Here is an 18,249-nt window from a genome sequence, read left to right as displayed (position 1 = left end):
TACCTAACGGTGAGGAAGGCCGGGAGAGGGACCGAGTGAGGAGAGGGTACGAAAAGTCTGAAAAAAAAGGAAACAAAAAACTCTACCCAAAATATAATCAACTTATTCCTTATATTTTAGCCACTTCTCTACTCATTATTGCCCTCTCAAGTCTCTCCAACTCCGACCTACACTACCCTCTCACCACTTGGAGAAACTAATTCACCGTGAAAAAAAAAAAAAAAATCATGGTCGCCAAATATTGGCCTACCAGAAATAAATTTTGCCTAGAAAACCAAAGTAACATTCTTTTACCTTTTTCAACAGTGCTTCAACATTTTTTTTCTGTTGCGGAGAATGAAAAACTCCAAGAATTATGTTATTCAAACACGACCCAATGCAAGTTTAACATAAGTGTGAGAACACGTTCCCAATGCACCTTTAATATAACAAAATCAGATTTAGGACTGTCCAACGGGCTTTTGTTAGTCGTCTGGATCCCGTATGTAAGAATCTCGGATCCGTATGATAGGGTTCTAAAATGTGTCCGAGGATCCTGGTAATGTGTTTGGGCCTTGTTTAAGTTTGGATTCGAGTCGCCCCACTCACGCCCTACACCTATCATGTGAAATATCCTTAAAAAAGAGTATTGCTAGAGAAACCAAGAGTAGGGACCTAAAAGAGGACCTAACAAATTGATTGACGCCACAACATCACTAGTGACGTGAGATTTCCCTTAAGTTTAGGGAAAGAGTAGTGATAAATCGACCCCCTATTATCTTAAATCAACCCCCATCTCTCTCTCTCTCTAAGCACTGCCTTATATGGGGTTCGATTTATCACTGCCCTTAGGGAAATAATCAAAAAGTATTTTTTTTAACACATGGCATTTTCTCACTGCAAGTCCCCTATTAAGGGGTACTCTTGGTCTCCATATCATTAGGTGTTAATACTGGCACTACCATATTTTGATAACTGCACTAACTCAACTTGTCCTTTCTATTTTAACCGGCTTCTGAGAGCATTTTGGGAAGTGTAATAACTTTGACAGCTGTTTAAATAATAAAAGACAAGACGATTTAGTGCAAATATCAAAACATGGTAGTGCCAATATCAGTACCCAAAAAACAAGAAAATCTATAAAAAAAGGGTTTTTTTTCGCTCTATTAAACCCTGCTAACCGAACATCAGGTCTCTCTCTCTCTCTCTCTCTCTCTCTCTGTGCAAAACCCTAATTTTGATCAGATCTTTCTGCGAAACCCTAATTTTCTCAGATCTCGAATTCCCAGATATGCCGCAAGTGAGAATCATAGCGAAGAATTTCATGGACATGGTTGGTGCTCTACCAGCAATGAAACTCGACAAGCTCTACGAGAATGCTTTCATCTGTGAAGCGGTTTTAAGGTTTTCTTTCAGATCTTTACATTTCGTGTTCATTTGATCTTAAATTTTATTTTTCTTATGTTCCGTTTTCTGTTTGGTTTTAGGAGTTATCTACGTTCAAAACTTGTAAAATGATCCATTTATAATGCAGAAAAGCCTCCAATTTTTTAAATTCAAACCCTAAAAGGCATTGTTTGATTTCCCATTCTACGTTCAAAATGTGTAAAATGATCCATTTAGTGTAGAACAGTCTCCAGTTGTTAAATTCAGACACTTAAACATGTTGTTGGATTCTCATTCTCTATTGCATTCCTTTAGGTTTTATTATCTGAAATTGGATTGGATCGTATTTACATTGAATTTTGCATTGTTCTGTCGTTAAATTAATTGGTACAACCAAGGAATTTTAATTTCGTAAGGTCAATTTTGAACATGCGGCCGTTGATTGTTCAAGGTATACGATAGATGTGATGTATACTCTAGTTTGATGCTTAGATGCACCTCACTTCTTTCAAACTAGCTAATAATATTGTTTTTTTTTTTTTTTTGAATGGTAGCTAATACTCAACTCAACACAACTCAACAAAGCCTTTGTCCCAAATTAGTTGGGGTCGGCTAAATGAATCCTTTAGAAAAATTTCATGAAGAAGGTGAAATGAATCTACCCGGCTCTAATCCTAGCTCTAGTTATGTTCTTCTGCTATCAAGTCTTTCCTCACTGTTTCTACCTAAGTTGTTTTCGGTCTGCCTCTACCTCTTTTTACTCCATCAATTTGGCACGAGTCGCCTCTTCTCACTGGAGCATCCAGAGGCATACGTTGGATATGTCGAAACCATCTTAAGCGGTGCTCTCTCTCATCTTCTCCTCAGTTGGTGCCACCCCCACCTTTTTTTGAATGGTAGCTAATAATAGTTAAATCTACAATACCTTTGATTCAAGTCAGCTTACCCACAACAACAACAACAAAAAAAAGACCAACAACAACAACAACAACAACACTACAACTCAAAGTCCTTTTGTCAAAGTTGTGGTTTGCAATGGATTTTTTTTTATATATTTTCATACATTGTCCATTTTCTTAAAAATGATTTTTTAAGATTTTGTAAAAGTAATTTTTGTTTTTTAAATTCGCGCCAAGAGAATGAGAAGCTGATGTTGAAAATTTGGTGCATTTAATGGAATTTTGTAGGTTTTGGTAGAATGTTTTACCCTTTTCGATCAGCAACCTTACCTGGTTCAATAAAATGGATACTAGATTCTGAACTCGTACAAAATGCACCGGTTTGGAGTATGGTTCATCTTCATCGAACCAATTGAGCCTACCTGAATGTACTGGGTTCATTAAATGACTAGCATATAATTAACCTTGAACCCGTGCTCGAACCAGGGTTTTGCCACACAACCAGGTAACTATGTGAGAGAAATTGTGTAATCTATGGCAAAGACTGAATGCATGCGCAGAATTTGTTTCAATGAATTTTGGGGAATTGCGTCTTAAATGAAACACACACAGACATGACAAAAAAGAAAGAAAGAAGAAGGGATAGATATCATATTAATATTACTTTTTTTTTCCAAAATAAATATCATATTAATATATTGTTGTTTCTTGTGCTCAGGTCGCTGCCTCCTTTGGCAAAGAATTATGTTTTGCAGATGTTATATGTTGATGCCCCTGTAACTGCCAAGTCAATGGAAGAATGGGTGATTTCAGATGGGTTCTCCAAGCATAAAGTTGCGGTTGATAGGTTGTTGCAATTAAGAATATTCCTTGAAGCTACTGACAGGTATGAAATATTTTTCCTTTTTAAATAAATTGCTCCATAGTTTTTGTTTTCTATACAAAAAATTTCTAATGATATCTGTGTAAGTTGTTCATATTATGCTATCTGTGCAATTTGTTCATATTCTAGATAGGATCTTAGAAGCTAAAGGAAACCCTGCAAGGTGATTCATATTATGTTCGAGGTGTAAAATAATGCAACATCTTACTTTCTGTATGGGTTACTTTTTTTTTTCTTTAAAAACAAGAATATGCCTTACATACATTGGTGAATGCTAGCATGGCTCTATAATTTGTGTTATCTCTACAAATAATTCTAATGCTATTTGTGCATGTTATTAATATTCTTGATTGGATCTGAGGAGCAAACGAAAACCCTGCAAGATGATTCATATTATGTTGGAGGTGTAGCATGATGCAACATCTTATCTTACCTTCTGTCTAGGGTTACCTTTTTTTTCCCTCTTAACTAGAATATACTTTATGGATATTGATGAATGTTAGCATGGGTGCTGTTCTGATTAATCTTATCCTTCTAAAACCTCAATACTTACAAATTCTTGTTATTAACAGCGCCCCCCCCCCCCCCCCCCCCCCCCAAACCACCACCCAATTCTTCGTACAATCTGTAATACATGTTGCCAATATGCTGAAGTCATGTACGGTCTTTTAAAATAGGGGTCGTTTTCTTACAACAACCGTGATTCACCATTTAAGATTTTGAAAATAATGTTGTTTAAGAGTTACATTACTAAGATGTTCATTCATGTATCCTCCAAATTTTCATTGCATATAGATGCTCGGATCTTTCTAGACTTCTAGTGCTACCTCTGATATAGCAGTATTACACTTTTGCATTCTTTCTTTTAACATAACGGTAATGATTTTATTTGTTTTAATTGTTTATTCTTTCCAAATGACCAAATGGATGCTTCAATATACTAGAGAAGATCCCAAGATTGAGAAAAATTTCTGCTAGTGTTGCAATCTCTGTGACTTTGTCTTTCAGCTAAAATTCTTCTTGTTACACTGTCAGGAAAAGGGAAACTAGTTACAGACTAAATCCGAAGTTCCAGCGTAATCTTCAGACATACTTGATATATGGGTATGTGTATTAAAAGCTATTGGTTGATATTATTGATTTTCAAACCAATCTTTAGTTTTGTTTATCTACAACAAATTAATATACCTTCGGTACCGTATGCTACTTCAATTTTTTGGTGCATTGCGATCTTTCCAACCCCTTTCTCCTCATTTGGTTGTTATCTGTCAGTTAGAAGGAGGTTCCATTCCGTGCATATTCTAATATATTACTGATATCCCCATTTACGTTACTAATTTTCCATGCAATACATTTGTATTGTGCATTCTAGAATGAAAATTATTGAAAAGAGAACACTGGTACACAAACCCGGACGGGTGTGGCTCTTTGGCTTAAAGTGATGGGTATGCTCCCCAGTGATTGCGCGCATCCATAGGGATTAGTCCCACCCTAAAATGGGGTGGGGATACCCTATGTCATAAAAAAAAAACACTGGCACACATATTAGTCATGAAACATGATCTAATATCAATTGGTTTTCTACCTTGCCCTATCAGCTCAAAAATCTGATCTTCATATTTATCGATGCATTTTTCTAGATTTTAGAAAATTGTTATTAGTTGCCATCTTTGGTTTATCTCACATCAAGTAGTTTCGTTTATGTCCCACCATGTACCAGGATTTGAAATTTGTGTTATGCTTTCATTATCATACTTTGTCATTTAGACAGAACACTTTTTTTTTTAAGCTCTAGGTAGTGCATTGATCCAGAAGAGATGAGCTAAGCCTCTAACAGGAATGCAAATCGGTGCGAGCGTAGTTCCTCGAGATTGGCTTTGGGAATATATGATGTCTGAATGTTTTTTCTTCTTGAGTGTCTTAATCATAATTTCCATGAATTTTAGTTACTTTGTAGCATCAAATTTTACTTAATTTGTAGCATCTCTTGATGCATGTAAAACATGGTTACCTGAAACGTTAAGTGAGAATTTTCTGTATATAATAATAATTATCTTTGTGAGAGAAGCATAGTCGTGCATACAAGATTAAACTACATTTGTTGTTATAATTATGCATGTGTAATTATTGGTTCAGCTTCTATTTTTTTGGGCTTCTTGTTCTCTTCTTAGTCCTAACTCTTAATATCTTAAACTAACAATATCAGATAACTACACCTGAAATCTAGTATTTGTAAGTAGATCTTGAGATCCAGCAAAAAAATCCAAGATAACTCCAGTGTAACTTTTTATTCTGAATGATCAAGATTGAACAATAACCTGTTATGGAAATTTGTAATAGAAACTTGAGTCGCAGAACATTATGCTAATTCTTTAAATTGCAATAGCATAGTTTAGAAAAAACCCATAAAAATATTCACATTATGGCGTAAGATGTTGGAACTTAAAAGTCATACTGATTTCCCATGAAATAAGGAATGATTTTCCTTATTCTAGGAACAAGTTTTTATTTTTTTTAGGAAATGCTAGGGAAACGCTTAAGGATGCTATTTTCCTGGAAGTGGGTGTACTTATGAAAATAATGAATTACCTTCAGTAAGAAAAGTTCAATTGATTTTTTCTCGAATTTATGAAATATCATATTAACAAAATACTAGAGTTATTGATTTTTTTTTTGATAAACTCATGAAAATAGTTGTCGATTTTGTTTCGACGGGCATTCGTGTTTTTTTTCTAGAATGAAAGATTTCTGCATTTTTGCTCATTTCTGTTTTCTGATTCGGTAAAGTTGCGACAAAAAAATTAAGCTGCTGAAATTTAAAAGTTAGAACAGAAGATAGAAAAAGATAAGAACACTAGAAAAAAACTAATGTAAAACATAAATATATATTTTATTAGACCTTCCAGTTATTATAATCATGTAAACATCCATCCATCAAAAATCAACATAAGTACCATTTATGTTTATCCACATAAAGAGAGGGTTTTGTTATTGTTAGATGCATTCCTTACTTCTTTTCCATGTTGGAGTGACTCGCCTGCTTGTCTTGCTTGGTGAATTGCTAACTTCAGTCGCATGATTTTGCGAGGATTTATTTGACAGATTGGTCTGTTTAGGCTTGTACGGTTGGGATTTATCTAATGCTTGGATTAGGGTAATTTGTAATTCCCTATAATTTTGCATATCACCTTCAACAAATGCTAAGTGGTTCAGCTGCTGCAGACTTGCATCTACACTTTGGTGTAAACTTTGTTATCTGCTCATTTTCAGACTAATACTTTTGGTGACCAAACAATACACAGGCATATTTTTAACTTTCGGCCGACATATTTCGGCGTCGGTTTGGACTGAAACCAAAATTTTGATGGAAATTTCGTTTTTCACTCTTATTTACAAAAGTTCCACCAAAACGTTAAAGATTTCCACCGAAATTTCCTCTAAAACCACCAAAATTTCCAAATACTGAAATTTTTATCAAGGTTTTACATGATTTCAGCCGAAACTAAAATATTTCAGTTTCGGCAGTGGCCGAAACCAATACTGAAACCGACATTTAATCCTTGTACTGAGGTCCTTTCTAACTATAACAATCAGTACCCTTTATCGTACTGTCAACCATTTCACATTTTCCTATAGTGTAATATGCATTTTGATTTTGTTGAGTGACACTGTGACTACATTCTTTACACCCTCACGGTGCATATGTCTGACCATACGCTTGATCCACCTGAAAAAGTTCTTATATTGCAATAATTTTTTTTGGGCCTAATTAATATTGTTTGTTGAAGAGAATTTTAGACTTTTTAATATATCAAACAAAATTTATATATCCTACACGATACTTGCCAATCTGGGTGTGGATTTTGATGTATAAACATGGAATTTGCAGTGGAGCTTTACCTAGAGAGCCTATGCCTTCAAGTATCACCGTGAGGCTGCCAACCTTGGATGATCTAGAGGCTTATGCACATGACCAATGGGAGGTTGCCATCTCTGTTCTTATGATTTCATAGCCTGTTTATTTATGTTTGCAGGCACTGCGTTGCAGATTTCCAGTACTAACTTTATTATGTCATCCTACGCTTTTTGGGATGAAAAAATTGGTTTTTTTTTTCTTTTTCTTTTTCTTTTTCTTTTTTTGAATGGTTGAAAAAAAAATGGTTTCTGTCTCTGTTCAATGTGAACTTCCATTAATTTTCAGGTGTTTCCTTTTTTCATGACTTGAAATTGTGGTAAACCAGTGCTTCTTACTGCAACTTGTTAGCTCAGCTCAAGTGGAAAGGCCGACAAATTTTAGCTCTTCAATGATGAAGGTTTTCCAGCGAGGCCTTTTGAGTGCAAGGTCATCGATTTCTAATATTCCTTTGTTAAGATGATTGTTGGGTTTGTTTGTTTGTTTTTTTTTTTTTTTTTTGAATGGCTAAGATGATTGTTCTTTAGGCACTATTTTATGTTCCTTTTCTAAAATTGGATATGTAGGATGAGTATCCGGGTGGCTGATATGTGCTGGTATGCCATTCATACAGGGAAATGGAAACTCCAAGATTAACTGAAAGTGGGTTCCAGTTTTTGGTGCGTATCATTTGAACTCTGGGCTGTTACCTTGATATTTTGCATCTTATAGTAACATATCTTGTTGAATTAAACCACAGCTGATGGATACCAATGCGCAACTTTGGTACATTATCAGAGAATACATCTCCACTGCCCAGGTATTGGCTTTGAAATTTATATTTTTCATTGGATTTAACTTTCTGCACGTCTTTATTGTGCTTTTAACTTAGTCCAGTCACTTTCGGAGTGTCAATGGAGACAAAGTTGTGTTACCCGTACCATGGCAAAGACTTGCATATTTCCAACTCTGGTTTCTAAGTAGTACTTGAGGGAGCATGTACTTATCCCTTAGATTAGATATTCTTATTTTGGTTTTTTCTCTCAATATGGTGCAGGAAAGAGGCTTAGATCCAACAGATTTAATTTCATTTTTGCTGGAGCTCAGTTTTCATGCTATGGGTGAGGTAGTTGATTAGTTCTCTGTATTCATGATTGCTTTTCACTAGTAAATACATATTTTGGCTGATTAAAAAAACCATATAAGCCATGTAGATTAGTTCTTTAGTAGAGGAGTTCTCTTTATTCGTTTCATGTTTGGCTTGTCCCTGCTTCCATATGTTTTTTTCTTTTTGAAAATGATCCCTGCTTCCATATGTTATAGGCATATAATCTAAGTTCCCTGACCGAGGTTCAGAGCAAGGCTATCAAGGACCTCGCAGACCTGGGATTAGTCAAACTTCAACAGGTTGATACAACCCCTACTGTACCTTTATGTGAATGCAAAATCTTTTTACTGGTAATATGAAAAGTATTTCTCTACGTCAGTTATTGGAATACTGAACTCTTCACTTTTCCCCTTAGGGTAGGAAAGAAAGTTGGTTTATTCCTACCAAATTGGCTACCAATCTTTCCGTGAGCTTGTCAGATTCATCTTCACGCAAACAGGTTTCAATTTTTCCACATGCATTTACTTTAAATCATGCTGAATGGTGAATCCACTTGTCCTTTTTCTTATTAGATGATTTGTTATCACAAATTTCTTTGTTTGAGTGCTGCCATTGTATGCATATTCTTGTCCAACTTTCAATGCTTAGGGAGCTTTAGTTATTTTCATCCACACATGTATGTTTCTTTAGTTAATTTTTGTGTTTCTCTTCATCGTTTCTTCGAGTATCTATGGGCAAATATCAAGCCTTTGATCTACACCAGATCCAATTTTCAAGATTGGTAACTTAGCATGCAAGTGGGGGTCATCATTAATTTGTACTAAAGACTATTTTGGTGGATTCAAAGTTACAGGGAGAATTATATCGAGCTATATGTTGAATTCTTTCCCGACTCCATTTAAGGATTTTGAATCCCTTTCGACGTACTATTCAGCTCATGAGAGCTCTAGATCGCATAATTGGCAGGGAATTATAGTGACTATCTCAGCTAATGACTTTCTATAAGTTTGATTTTGAACATGTTGTGATTGGTAAGGAGCAGCGAATGCTGGTCAAGTATGGTCTGCTTGGTCGTCATGTTTATTGTTTTCAAAATCCTTTCACAGTGGGGTTCTGATGCAATCCAAAAATCTGGACGCTCTTAGTTGCTTAGCGGCGGAGGCAAAATAGACAAAATAACAAGAAAAGGGGCCCTTCGATCACCGTCGTAGGGAATAAATTCTTCAATCACCGTCGAAGTCAATAATCAAAGTCTATTACAATGCTTACATAACATATATTTATAAGAAAAGAAACGTAAAAGCTAACTTAATACCCAAGCAACTAATCATAGCAGTCCGTCTAAAATAACATAAATAGAACCTAAAATGTAGTCTAAAACTTACCTAAAATAGTAATCCCGTAATAAGCATATACCATATCTGTAAAATGCCCACAACTTGCTCAAATCACAACCAAATCATGTGATCTTGGGCTCGTTAGATAGGTAATTGGAAAACCTTTCTAAAAGATGCAAAATATGCCAAACGGAGGCGATTTGATGCCTAAAAAGTAGGCTACAAATAAAATGAAGAAAATAATAATTAAAAATATGAAACTTCTTCCACGCCGCATGTTCTTGGCAGTTTCCAACTCCATCATGTTCCCTTTACACATGCATGACTGAAGAGATGATTTTAGTCCAATTGCCTGTTAGAATATATCAACTTCAACTAAAGGTTTAAAATTTCTGTTTCAGGTTCGGACATAGCTGTAACCGAAATTCGGTAAAAAAGAAAAATCTTTAAAATCCAAAATTTTTACCAGAGTTTCAGAAATTTCAGCCGAAATCTGGGTAAAAAATGAAAATAAAATAAAATAAAATAATAAATGCCGAAATATGGGCCGAAACCGACATTGGTACTTTCGGCATCGACCCCGGCCGAAATCCGAAATTTCAGCATTTCGGCCAAAATTTTAAACCATGGCTTCAACATATTAGTGGATTGCGGTTCTTTATCATCACTTGCGAGTTGTCAATATAGTTTTTTTATTGAATGGCGAGTTGTCAATATAGTTAACTGGTTATTATCCATTTATTATGCACTATGAAATGATTTGCATTTACAATTGGGTGCAGAGTTTATTTTCTTGTTTCCTTGTCATATATGACTTCTTCATCCATTGTTTTCTTGTCACCAATTTCAGTTTCGGCCCCGGCTGAAATCCGAAATTTCAGTATTTCAGCTGAAATTTTAAACCATGACTTCAACATATTAGTGGATTGCCATGCGTTATCATCACTTGCAAGTTGTCAGTATAGTTTTTTTATTGAATGGCGAGTTGTCAATATAGTTAACTGGTTATTATCCGTTTATTATGCACTATGAAATGATTGCATTTACAATTGGGTGCAGAGTTTATTTTCATGTTTCCTTGTCATATATGATTTCTTCATCCAGTGTTTTCTTGAGAACATAATTGTGAGTTGCCCGTTTATCCCACCTGGTTAGATGATATCGATCAGCCGATCTTCCAATCAAGCTTTCTTTGTTCTTGTCAATTAGTATTCTACCAACTAGTTTCAGACTTTTTATTTTCCTTTTTCCAGTTTGTAATAGTTCAACGTGCTTTAAATTGTTCATATGTTCAAACGTCAAGTTAGCAATTTAGTGATATTTCCTATGTATTATTTTCTGCGCAGGGAATTGTAGTTGTGGAAACAAACTTTAGGCTGTATGCGTACTCATCATCTAAATTACATTGCGAGATTTTACGTCTTTTCTCAAGGTATGCAACCCTTTTAACAAGTTCCTATGAGATGAGCATATTATGATGATCAATATTGTTTTCTATTTGTGGGTCACTTTGAATTTATGCATCAGCTTTGTGTCATTTGTTGATGTAAATATTGGCTAGCATATGATGAGTTGCTCTTTGAAATTAATCAGATTTGTTTTTAAAATAAATAAAGTTCTCTTATATAAGAATTTTCTTTTCGATACTTATTAAATTATCTTTGTTTACTGTTTAAAAGCCGTGGCTCGAAAATTGAATCGTTTCATACAATAATTTGGGTGGATTGGATCGAATCCTATTAATTAGACAATTATTGATGCGTACAAAATTCTCAAATGGATGAAAATTAAAATATGGCTGCATCAACCTTATTCTAGCAGTTACCATCAATTTTGTGTGTTTATAGCACTCTTTGGTCTGGCTATATAGTAATGATCTGCATATGAGGAATCACCCGTCTGGACCACTTAGACATGGTAGAAGTTTTATTACCAGCAGTTCCATTTCCTTACCCTTAGTTTCACGTGACTTCAAACACATTAAGGCCCTGTTCATTTGAGATTGTAACAACCAATTGTGGGCCCCAAACCTTTTATTGGACTCAAAATTACGTTTAATTTTGAGTCCAATAATCAATTTCGGGCTCACAATCGGTCATCACTATCTCAGACGAACATTGCCTAAGAAACACGTAACCATACACCATTTTGTCTTTTTGAATGCATTTTTGTCAAACAGGATTTAAGTTGAATCATGAATAATTTTCTATAGGAATGGGATGTCATAGGACTTCAACATCGCTGGTGCTTTCTTGAGTTTTTTTTTATTTAGTTGAATCTGTGACAAAAATGTGCTCCATTAATGTTCATAGACTGTATAAACTATAAACTGTCAAAATGTGTTACCTTATTGTCGTTAATTCTTTACCCTTTATTGTTTTTTGAGCATTTTCTAATCAGTTATTAAAGTGCCAGTTTCCACATTGGTACAATGCAGGATAGAGTATCAACTTCCAAACCTTATAGTTGGAGCAATAACAAAAGAAAGCTTAAATACTGCTTTTGAGAAAGGAATTACAGGAGAGCAGGTAAGAGTTCATGGTCTGGAGGAAAAAATTCTCTATTGTTTTATTTGTCTCTGATGCTATACAAAAAAACATCTTTGTACTTCTCAACTATGATACCCTGATACTTGTCTAGCCCCAACTGATGATGTCTGACATGACATTATTCTAATACTCATATCGGAAACTTCATATGGATGAAGACTATTAAAGATTCACAGATACTCGTACTGGGTGCCTTTTTTTAAATGGTTATTTGAACTAGATTCTTCATAGAAACTTCTACTGTTTAAAACAACTATCATGTTTCAAACATACACCATTCTCTTCGACTCAATTATCATGCTTTTTTGCTTGCTAGTGTCGCATAGTCATATAGATGCTATTTTAAATTTAGAGTCTAATTAAATTCAATCAACTAACAATGAGAGGCCTTCTATGACTTGGCCCAATTTCTATATTTTTTGGTTGCAAACTCCGTTTAGTTTTGCACCACTATGTGAACAGGGGATTTGCTAGGCAATTTTGCTGCTCAGTTTTTTAAGGAGAAAACAGCCACATCAGATGAATTAAATGAACAAGACAAAATCTGCTATGATCTATCTGTTCTCTCCTGAAAAAGTCAGCCACGAAATGGCTTTTTTGTGAAATTGCCTAGCAAATCACATATGAGCACAAATGCATCATTTGGATTGAGTTACGTCCAAGTTATAGATAGGTAAACAAAAATTAAAAGCATGAAAGCAAAGCCTTTATGGGTGAAACTGAGTTTTCCCTCACAAAAATTAAAAGCATGAAAACTGCGTTTTCCCTTACAAAAATTAAAAGCATGAAAGCAAAGCCTTCATGGGTGAAACTGGGTTTTCCCTTGCAAAAATTACAAGCATGAAAGCAAAGCCTTCATGGGTGAAACTGAGTTTTCCCTTTATATGTAGTATAAATTTAATGCATATTTATTTCTTTTACTAGTCTCTTTTTCTTTGGAGTTTTTTAAACCCCAAGAATTTCTCATCTATCATCCACTATGTATTGCTTTTGCCCATAGGTGTTCCTTTTGTGGCTCAAAAATGTGATAGGATGACCAAGATTTAATCTTAACTCTAGTTTCAAGCTCATCTATGAGTTTTTGAACATTGGAAGACATACTGCATTACTGGGTTGTTTGTGATCCCTATGTTCGACACTGACCCATGTGGCATCGAGTTTAAATAACATGTTAGTGCAAGCCAATCAATGGGCTTCAATGTACTTGTCATTTACAGTCAAACGTTCTCATCATTCAACTAAATGTGCTGAGCTCTTCTTTTCTGACAATAAGTATACTTTGTAGATAAAGGTTTAGAATCTTAAGACTAGAGTGTACCTAAACTGGTCTCAAAGACCATGCAAATTATATTCAGTTCTGAAGAAATTGGGAAGTTCTTTTATTATTATTATTATTATTAGGAAGTTCTTGATCCTTGATTTTCCAAGTATCTTATTTCATGACTTCTTGTAAATTTTTTTCTTACTTAAGCAATTAACTGACCTGCATGTTCGTAAAATATTATATTTGCAGATAATTTCTTTCCTTCAGCAGAATGCCCATCCTCGCGTTGCAGAGAGGACACCTGCAGTTCCAGAGAATGTTACAGATCAGGTGCCCCTTTCATTGTGCTTATTCAAAATTGGACTAGCGGACAGGTAGTCTGATCAGACTGGCTTCAATTAGATTGATCCCAATCAGTTAAACAAATGTTTTTGATCAAATCAGAAATTCAATAATTGAGTAAAAGGTGTAGAGAAAGAGAAATTATAATGAGGGTTGTAGAATGTAATTGTCTTTTTCTTTTCTTTTTTCTTTTTAGTTTTTTCCTGTTTCCCGTTTCATGGTTTTATATCAATTTCTATGTAATAATTAGTAACTTTTATTAAGAGGGCGAGCCTTGGCGCGAATTGTGACCTGGTGGTCACGGGTTCGAGTCACGGAAACAGCCTCTCTGCAAAGCAGGGGTAAGGCTGCGTACATCTAGCCCTCCCCAGACCCCGCAATGGCGGGAGCCTCGTGCACTGGGCCCCCCTTTTTTTTAATTAGTAACTTTTATTCTATGATTTGTGGATGCGACATGAATGCCGCATGTCAACATAGATACGACAAACCCCCAAAATGTAGAAACGGGGACACGGCTAAAATATAAAGTGTATATAATCATGATTTGTGGACACAGATTCATGTGTCGAGTTTCGACACGGATACAAAGTGTCTGCCATAGTAACCCCTAAAAATCTAGAAATTGTGACCGTCCATGCACGCCCATAAATATAAAATTATTGATAACTATCATAATTTTTACAATATAAATATGATATCATTTTACAAACTAATAGATCTTAGGATTAATCAATTATAATCTAAAACAAATGTGAAATAATCAAATAACAACTCATTCATCAATTTAATCTAGTTCTCTTCAATCTCCAATATGCAATAAGAAAGGGAGACCAATGATACAATAAATATAATGTTGGAATAAGAGTTTATTTAGTGTTTGAGGTTTAGGAGAGGAGATGTTACGGTACATATTAGTTAAAGAAGAGCCAAAAGAAGAGTTTATAAAAGAAAAAAGAAGAGTTAATAGTAAAAGAGATAAATACAATATTCAATAATTAAACAGAATGTCACACTTGACACAATACAAAAATGTGTCGACACTGATATTAAGTCTAACGCTTCTAGTACATTTAAGAGCGTCAACAGGAGTGTCAACAAGTGCAGACACGCGTGCAGACACGCGTGCTGTGTTGGACACGTGTGGACATGTGTGTTAGCAATAAATTCAAAGTGTCGGCTAAATCATAATTTTTATTGGAGGCAAAAAAAAAAAGATAAAATAGTGGGTATAAAAAAAGGTTAAAACTCAGTAAGAAATTGGCATTTAAAGAAATTTTCTTTTAGATAAAAACAGTAAGTCATTTTAGGGAAGTACTTGGAGGCTAGCAGATCTGCAGACTTTCTGGTTCCAGTTGAACCAGCAGATCTTGTTCAGGATTATTAAACATTGACTTTTCTCTTTTATTGCTACACTAATTTAGTAAGTATGCTTCTTACTTGTCATCTGATAAGATGACTTTTGTTCTACAGATTAGACTATGGGAAGCAGATCGGAATAGGGTTGAGCTGATTCCTTCTCATCTCTATGAAGATTTCCCATCCAAGGTAAACATGTCAAACATCCTTACATTGACATACTTTGTCTTTGCTATTTCTTCCCTTGCTGATTTTTCCCAGCCCAATTGATTACATTACATGTTTATGTTACCTTTGCAGGAAGTTTTCGAAGCTGCGAGTGACTTTGCCAGAGAGATTGGTGGGTTGTTGTGGGAAGATTCGAAGAAAATGCGTCTAATTGTCCGTGGAGAATCACACCAGGACATGCGAGATTTTCTCCGGCGCCAGAAATGGTACGCAAACTTGTTGATGGTATTTTAGCATAATCTATCCAATTTATGTCTTATTTTGAGTATATAATATATGTTTGTGATCAGTGGATCTTTGATACACCCCACTTACAAAGACTCAAATCGCAGCTCAGCTGTGTTAGGTGTTTGTTGCACACACAATTGCCAGTACGCAAATGTGTGGATCACTGGAATTATTATTATTACATGAGAACATAACATGAAGAACTGACTTTTAGCTGATCTCAAAAACTCTTTGATGACAGAATGGGATTTAGCCTCTCATGCAAATTCAGTCAAATTTCAGGACATCTTTCTTGCAGCCACTACTGAACTCTTTGCAAGGTCTGTCTTTCATTTCAGTGTTGTATGTACTTTTCTATTTTTCAGTGTAATTATTGTGAAACTGAGTACAAATTTATTCGACTTGCGGGATGCCCTATCTTTCCAAAGTATCATGTTGTAAAGAATGAAATAATCCTGGCCAATTTGCTTTGTTGTTCTGCTTCAACTGGGTAATTTAATGGAGAAAACAGGTGATGTTTTTATCCATGACACTCCATCTTTAGAAGGGTGTAATGGAGGATGCTAGGTAAACATGCAATCATGAAAAATGTTGATGTTTATCCCTTCCCTTTGTTTATTTATGTTTTCACTATTTTTGCATGTGACTTCAAATATTCTGTATAGATATTATAAAGTGAATGATTTTATGGAGCATGGCTCCACTTGCATGATGAGCGTCTACCATGGGCAGACGACATATGCTATCTGATATATAGAGTAAGAAGATGGAAAATAAAAATAAGATATACACATAATGCTCCACATTTAGCTGCCAAAAATTGATTAATGAGATGCCTAGGATGGTTCAATCAGATTGGTCTTTGGTCTTTGGCCATTGGCAATCCAAGTTTGGTGTCATTACTTGGTTGGTTTACATCTCTCACATTTAGCTGCCAAAAATTGATTAATGAGATGCCTAGGATGGGTCAATCAGATTGGTTTTTGGTCTTTGCCATTGGCAATCCAAGTTTGGTGCCATTACATGGTTGGTTTAGGTCTCCACATTTAGCTGCCAAAAATTGATTAATGAGATGCCTAGGATGGTTCAATCAGATTGGTCTTTGGTCTTTGGTCTTTGGCCATTGGCAATCCAACTTTGGTGCCATTACATAGTTGATTTAGGTCTTTCATGGAGGATGGGCTTTCAATAAGAGCTACATGCAGTAATATTATAGATTATGGGCCCATAGGATGCTTCCTAGAAGTTAGATGTTAACATGTAAAGATGTGGTGTGAATACAATTTTCTTGTCTTTGACTTTAGATATTATTATTGTACTTCAATTTTCTCACTGTTATTATCGAATTGGTATCAAGGTTTTAAATTTCAGTTTTGGTCGCTACAAAAAACGGAAATATTTCGGTTTCGGTTGGAAATTTCAGTGGAAATCCTATAAAATCACAAAAACATATGAAAACTTATGCAAATGACAGAATTTAAGGATTTTCGTGGAAAGCCAGAATAAGAACAAATACCCACTTAGAAGCTATCATATAAGCACCAATCAAAGAAGAAGAAGAAGAAGCTATCACATAAGCAAGACAATCATCCATAATGATTTAAAAACATCGAGCACACACCAGTTGCAAGCAATAGCGTCTTGCACTTTCCCAATGACCGATACACAAGCGATTTGCCATAGTCCAATTGATTGAGGAGGACAACCAATGACATGACATGCACTGTCGCACATTCTGGGAATTTAGTACATACGAAATTCATTTGTAAGTCATATAAATATTTATACATAATACATTTACCACATTTCCAATGCAATTCATATAAATATAATTATGTATTACATACTGATATAGCATATATTTTTTTATACATAATACATTAACCACATTTCACATGCAATTCATATAGATATAATTATGTATTACATACTGATATAGCATACTATTACAATCACGATTTTTGTTTTGCATTTCTGTCATTTGGGTTTCGGTGGAGAGGGAAACGAAAGCATTTCGGTTCGCTTCGTGTCAATTTCAGTGGAAATTTATACCATGATTGGTATCATCCTTGCTATGAATAACATTATTTGCTATTGTTACTGTTTATTCACTCGCGCCAATAAATCAGGACGTAAAAAGGAAAAAAGAAAAGAAAAGGATTGTTCTGATTGTTCTTGTTATCAATCTGTTTTTTAATGTTCTTGTTATCATTCAGTTTTTTTTTATTGTGCTGCAGGAAAGTGAGACAGTACTACCATTCAAAAAAAAAAAAAAGGAAGAAAGAAGAAGAAGTGAGACAGTACTTGTTCGATACTGCAGGAGATGGACAGTTTGTACAATGCGAAGCTTCGAGAGTCGAAAGAGTTTCTTAAGCTAGTAAGTTATCACTAATATTTCCACCATCAAGTTTCAAAGTCCTATGTTGCCAATAATCTAAAGAAGGGGATGTTTAATGATAAAGGTCAATATTCTCTGCTCAAAGAATTGTATGCCAAATGCATTTTATTTGTTCCTTATTTTATCCACTTACTCAACATCTTCTCACTCCTGCTCTCATATGTCTTTCTCCAGCCATCCCTGCCCCTCCCCCACTGCTTGATAAACTATTCTATGGGGAAAATGTTTGTGGCTGCCAAACATGGCCATAGAACTTTTTCTATGGAAAATTTTTTGTATGGTCAAAATGATTTTTACACTCGGTGCATATAGCATGGCTGGGTCCCATCATTTTATTTTCACATGTTTTGATAAGGTGAGGCACTTCATTTTACTCACATAGCATGGGTGGGCCCACCAT

General features: G+C 35.0%; 1 protein-coding gene across 1 annotated transcript; it reads left to right on the top strand.

Annotated features, from left to right (window-relative positions):
• Positions 1-1,177: 1,177 nt before the first annotated feature.
• On the top strand, positions 1,178-17,996 carry LOC143864109 (general transcription and DNA repair factor IIH subunit TFB2-like). Its single transcript, XM_077374903.1, has 16 exons — positions 1,178-1,383; positions 2,983-3,150; positions 4,183-4,251; positions 7,037-7,130; positions 7,389-7,489; positions 7,674-7,719; positions 7,800-7,859; positions 8,097-8,165; positions 8,363-8,446; positions 8,563-8,646; positions 10,831-10,916; positions 11,922-12,012; positions 13,547-13,627; positions 15,110-15,184; positions 15,296-15,448; positions 15,693-17,996. Exons 1-16 carry the CDS (start codon positions 1,271-1,273, stop codon positions 15,702-15,704), a joined length of 1,386 nt encoding a protein of 461 aa, XP_077231018.1. The 5' UTR covers positions 1,178-1,270; the 3' UTR covers positions 15,705-17,996.
• The last annotated feature ends 253 nt before the right edge of the window (positions 17,997-18,249 follow it).

The sequence above is a fragment of the Tasmannia lanceolata genome, unplaced genomic scaffold, assembly GCF_043159265.1.
Source record: "Tasmannia lanceolata isolate RefF3 unplaced genomic scaffold, GAP_Taslan_0.1 ptg000048l, whole genome shotgun sequence".
NCBI classification, from domain to species: Eukaryota; Viridiplantae; Streptophyta; class Magnoliopsida; order Canellales; family Winteraceae; genus Tasmannia; species Tasmannia lanceolata.
This window is presented reverse-complemented; position numbering and strand designations above follow the sequence as displayed.

Bases quoted from the DNA above. Each gene is read 5' to 3' on its own strand.
- LOC143864109 (XM_077374903.1), top strand. From the start codon at position 1,271: ATGCCGCAAGTGAGAATCATAGCGAAGAATTTCATGGACATGGTTGGT. The intron at 1,384-2,982 runs GTTTTCTTTCAG...TCTTGTGCTCAG, and splicing joins ATCTGTGAAGCGGTTTTAAG to GTCGCTGCCTCCTTTGGCAA. The intron at 3,151-4,182 runs GTATGAAATATT...TTACACTGTCAG, and splicing joins TTCCTTGAAGCTACTGACAG to GAAAAGGGAAACTAGTTACA.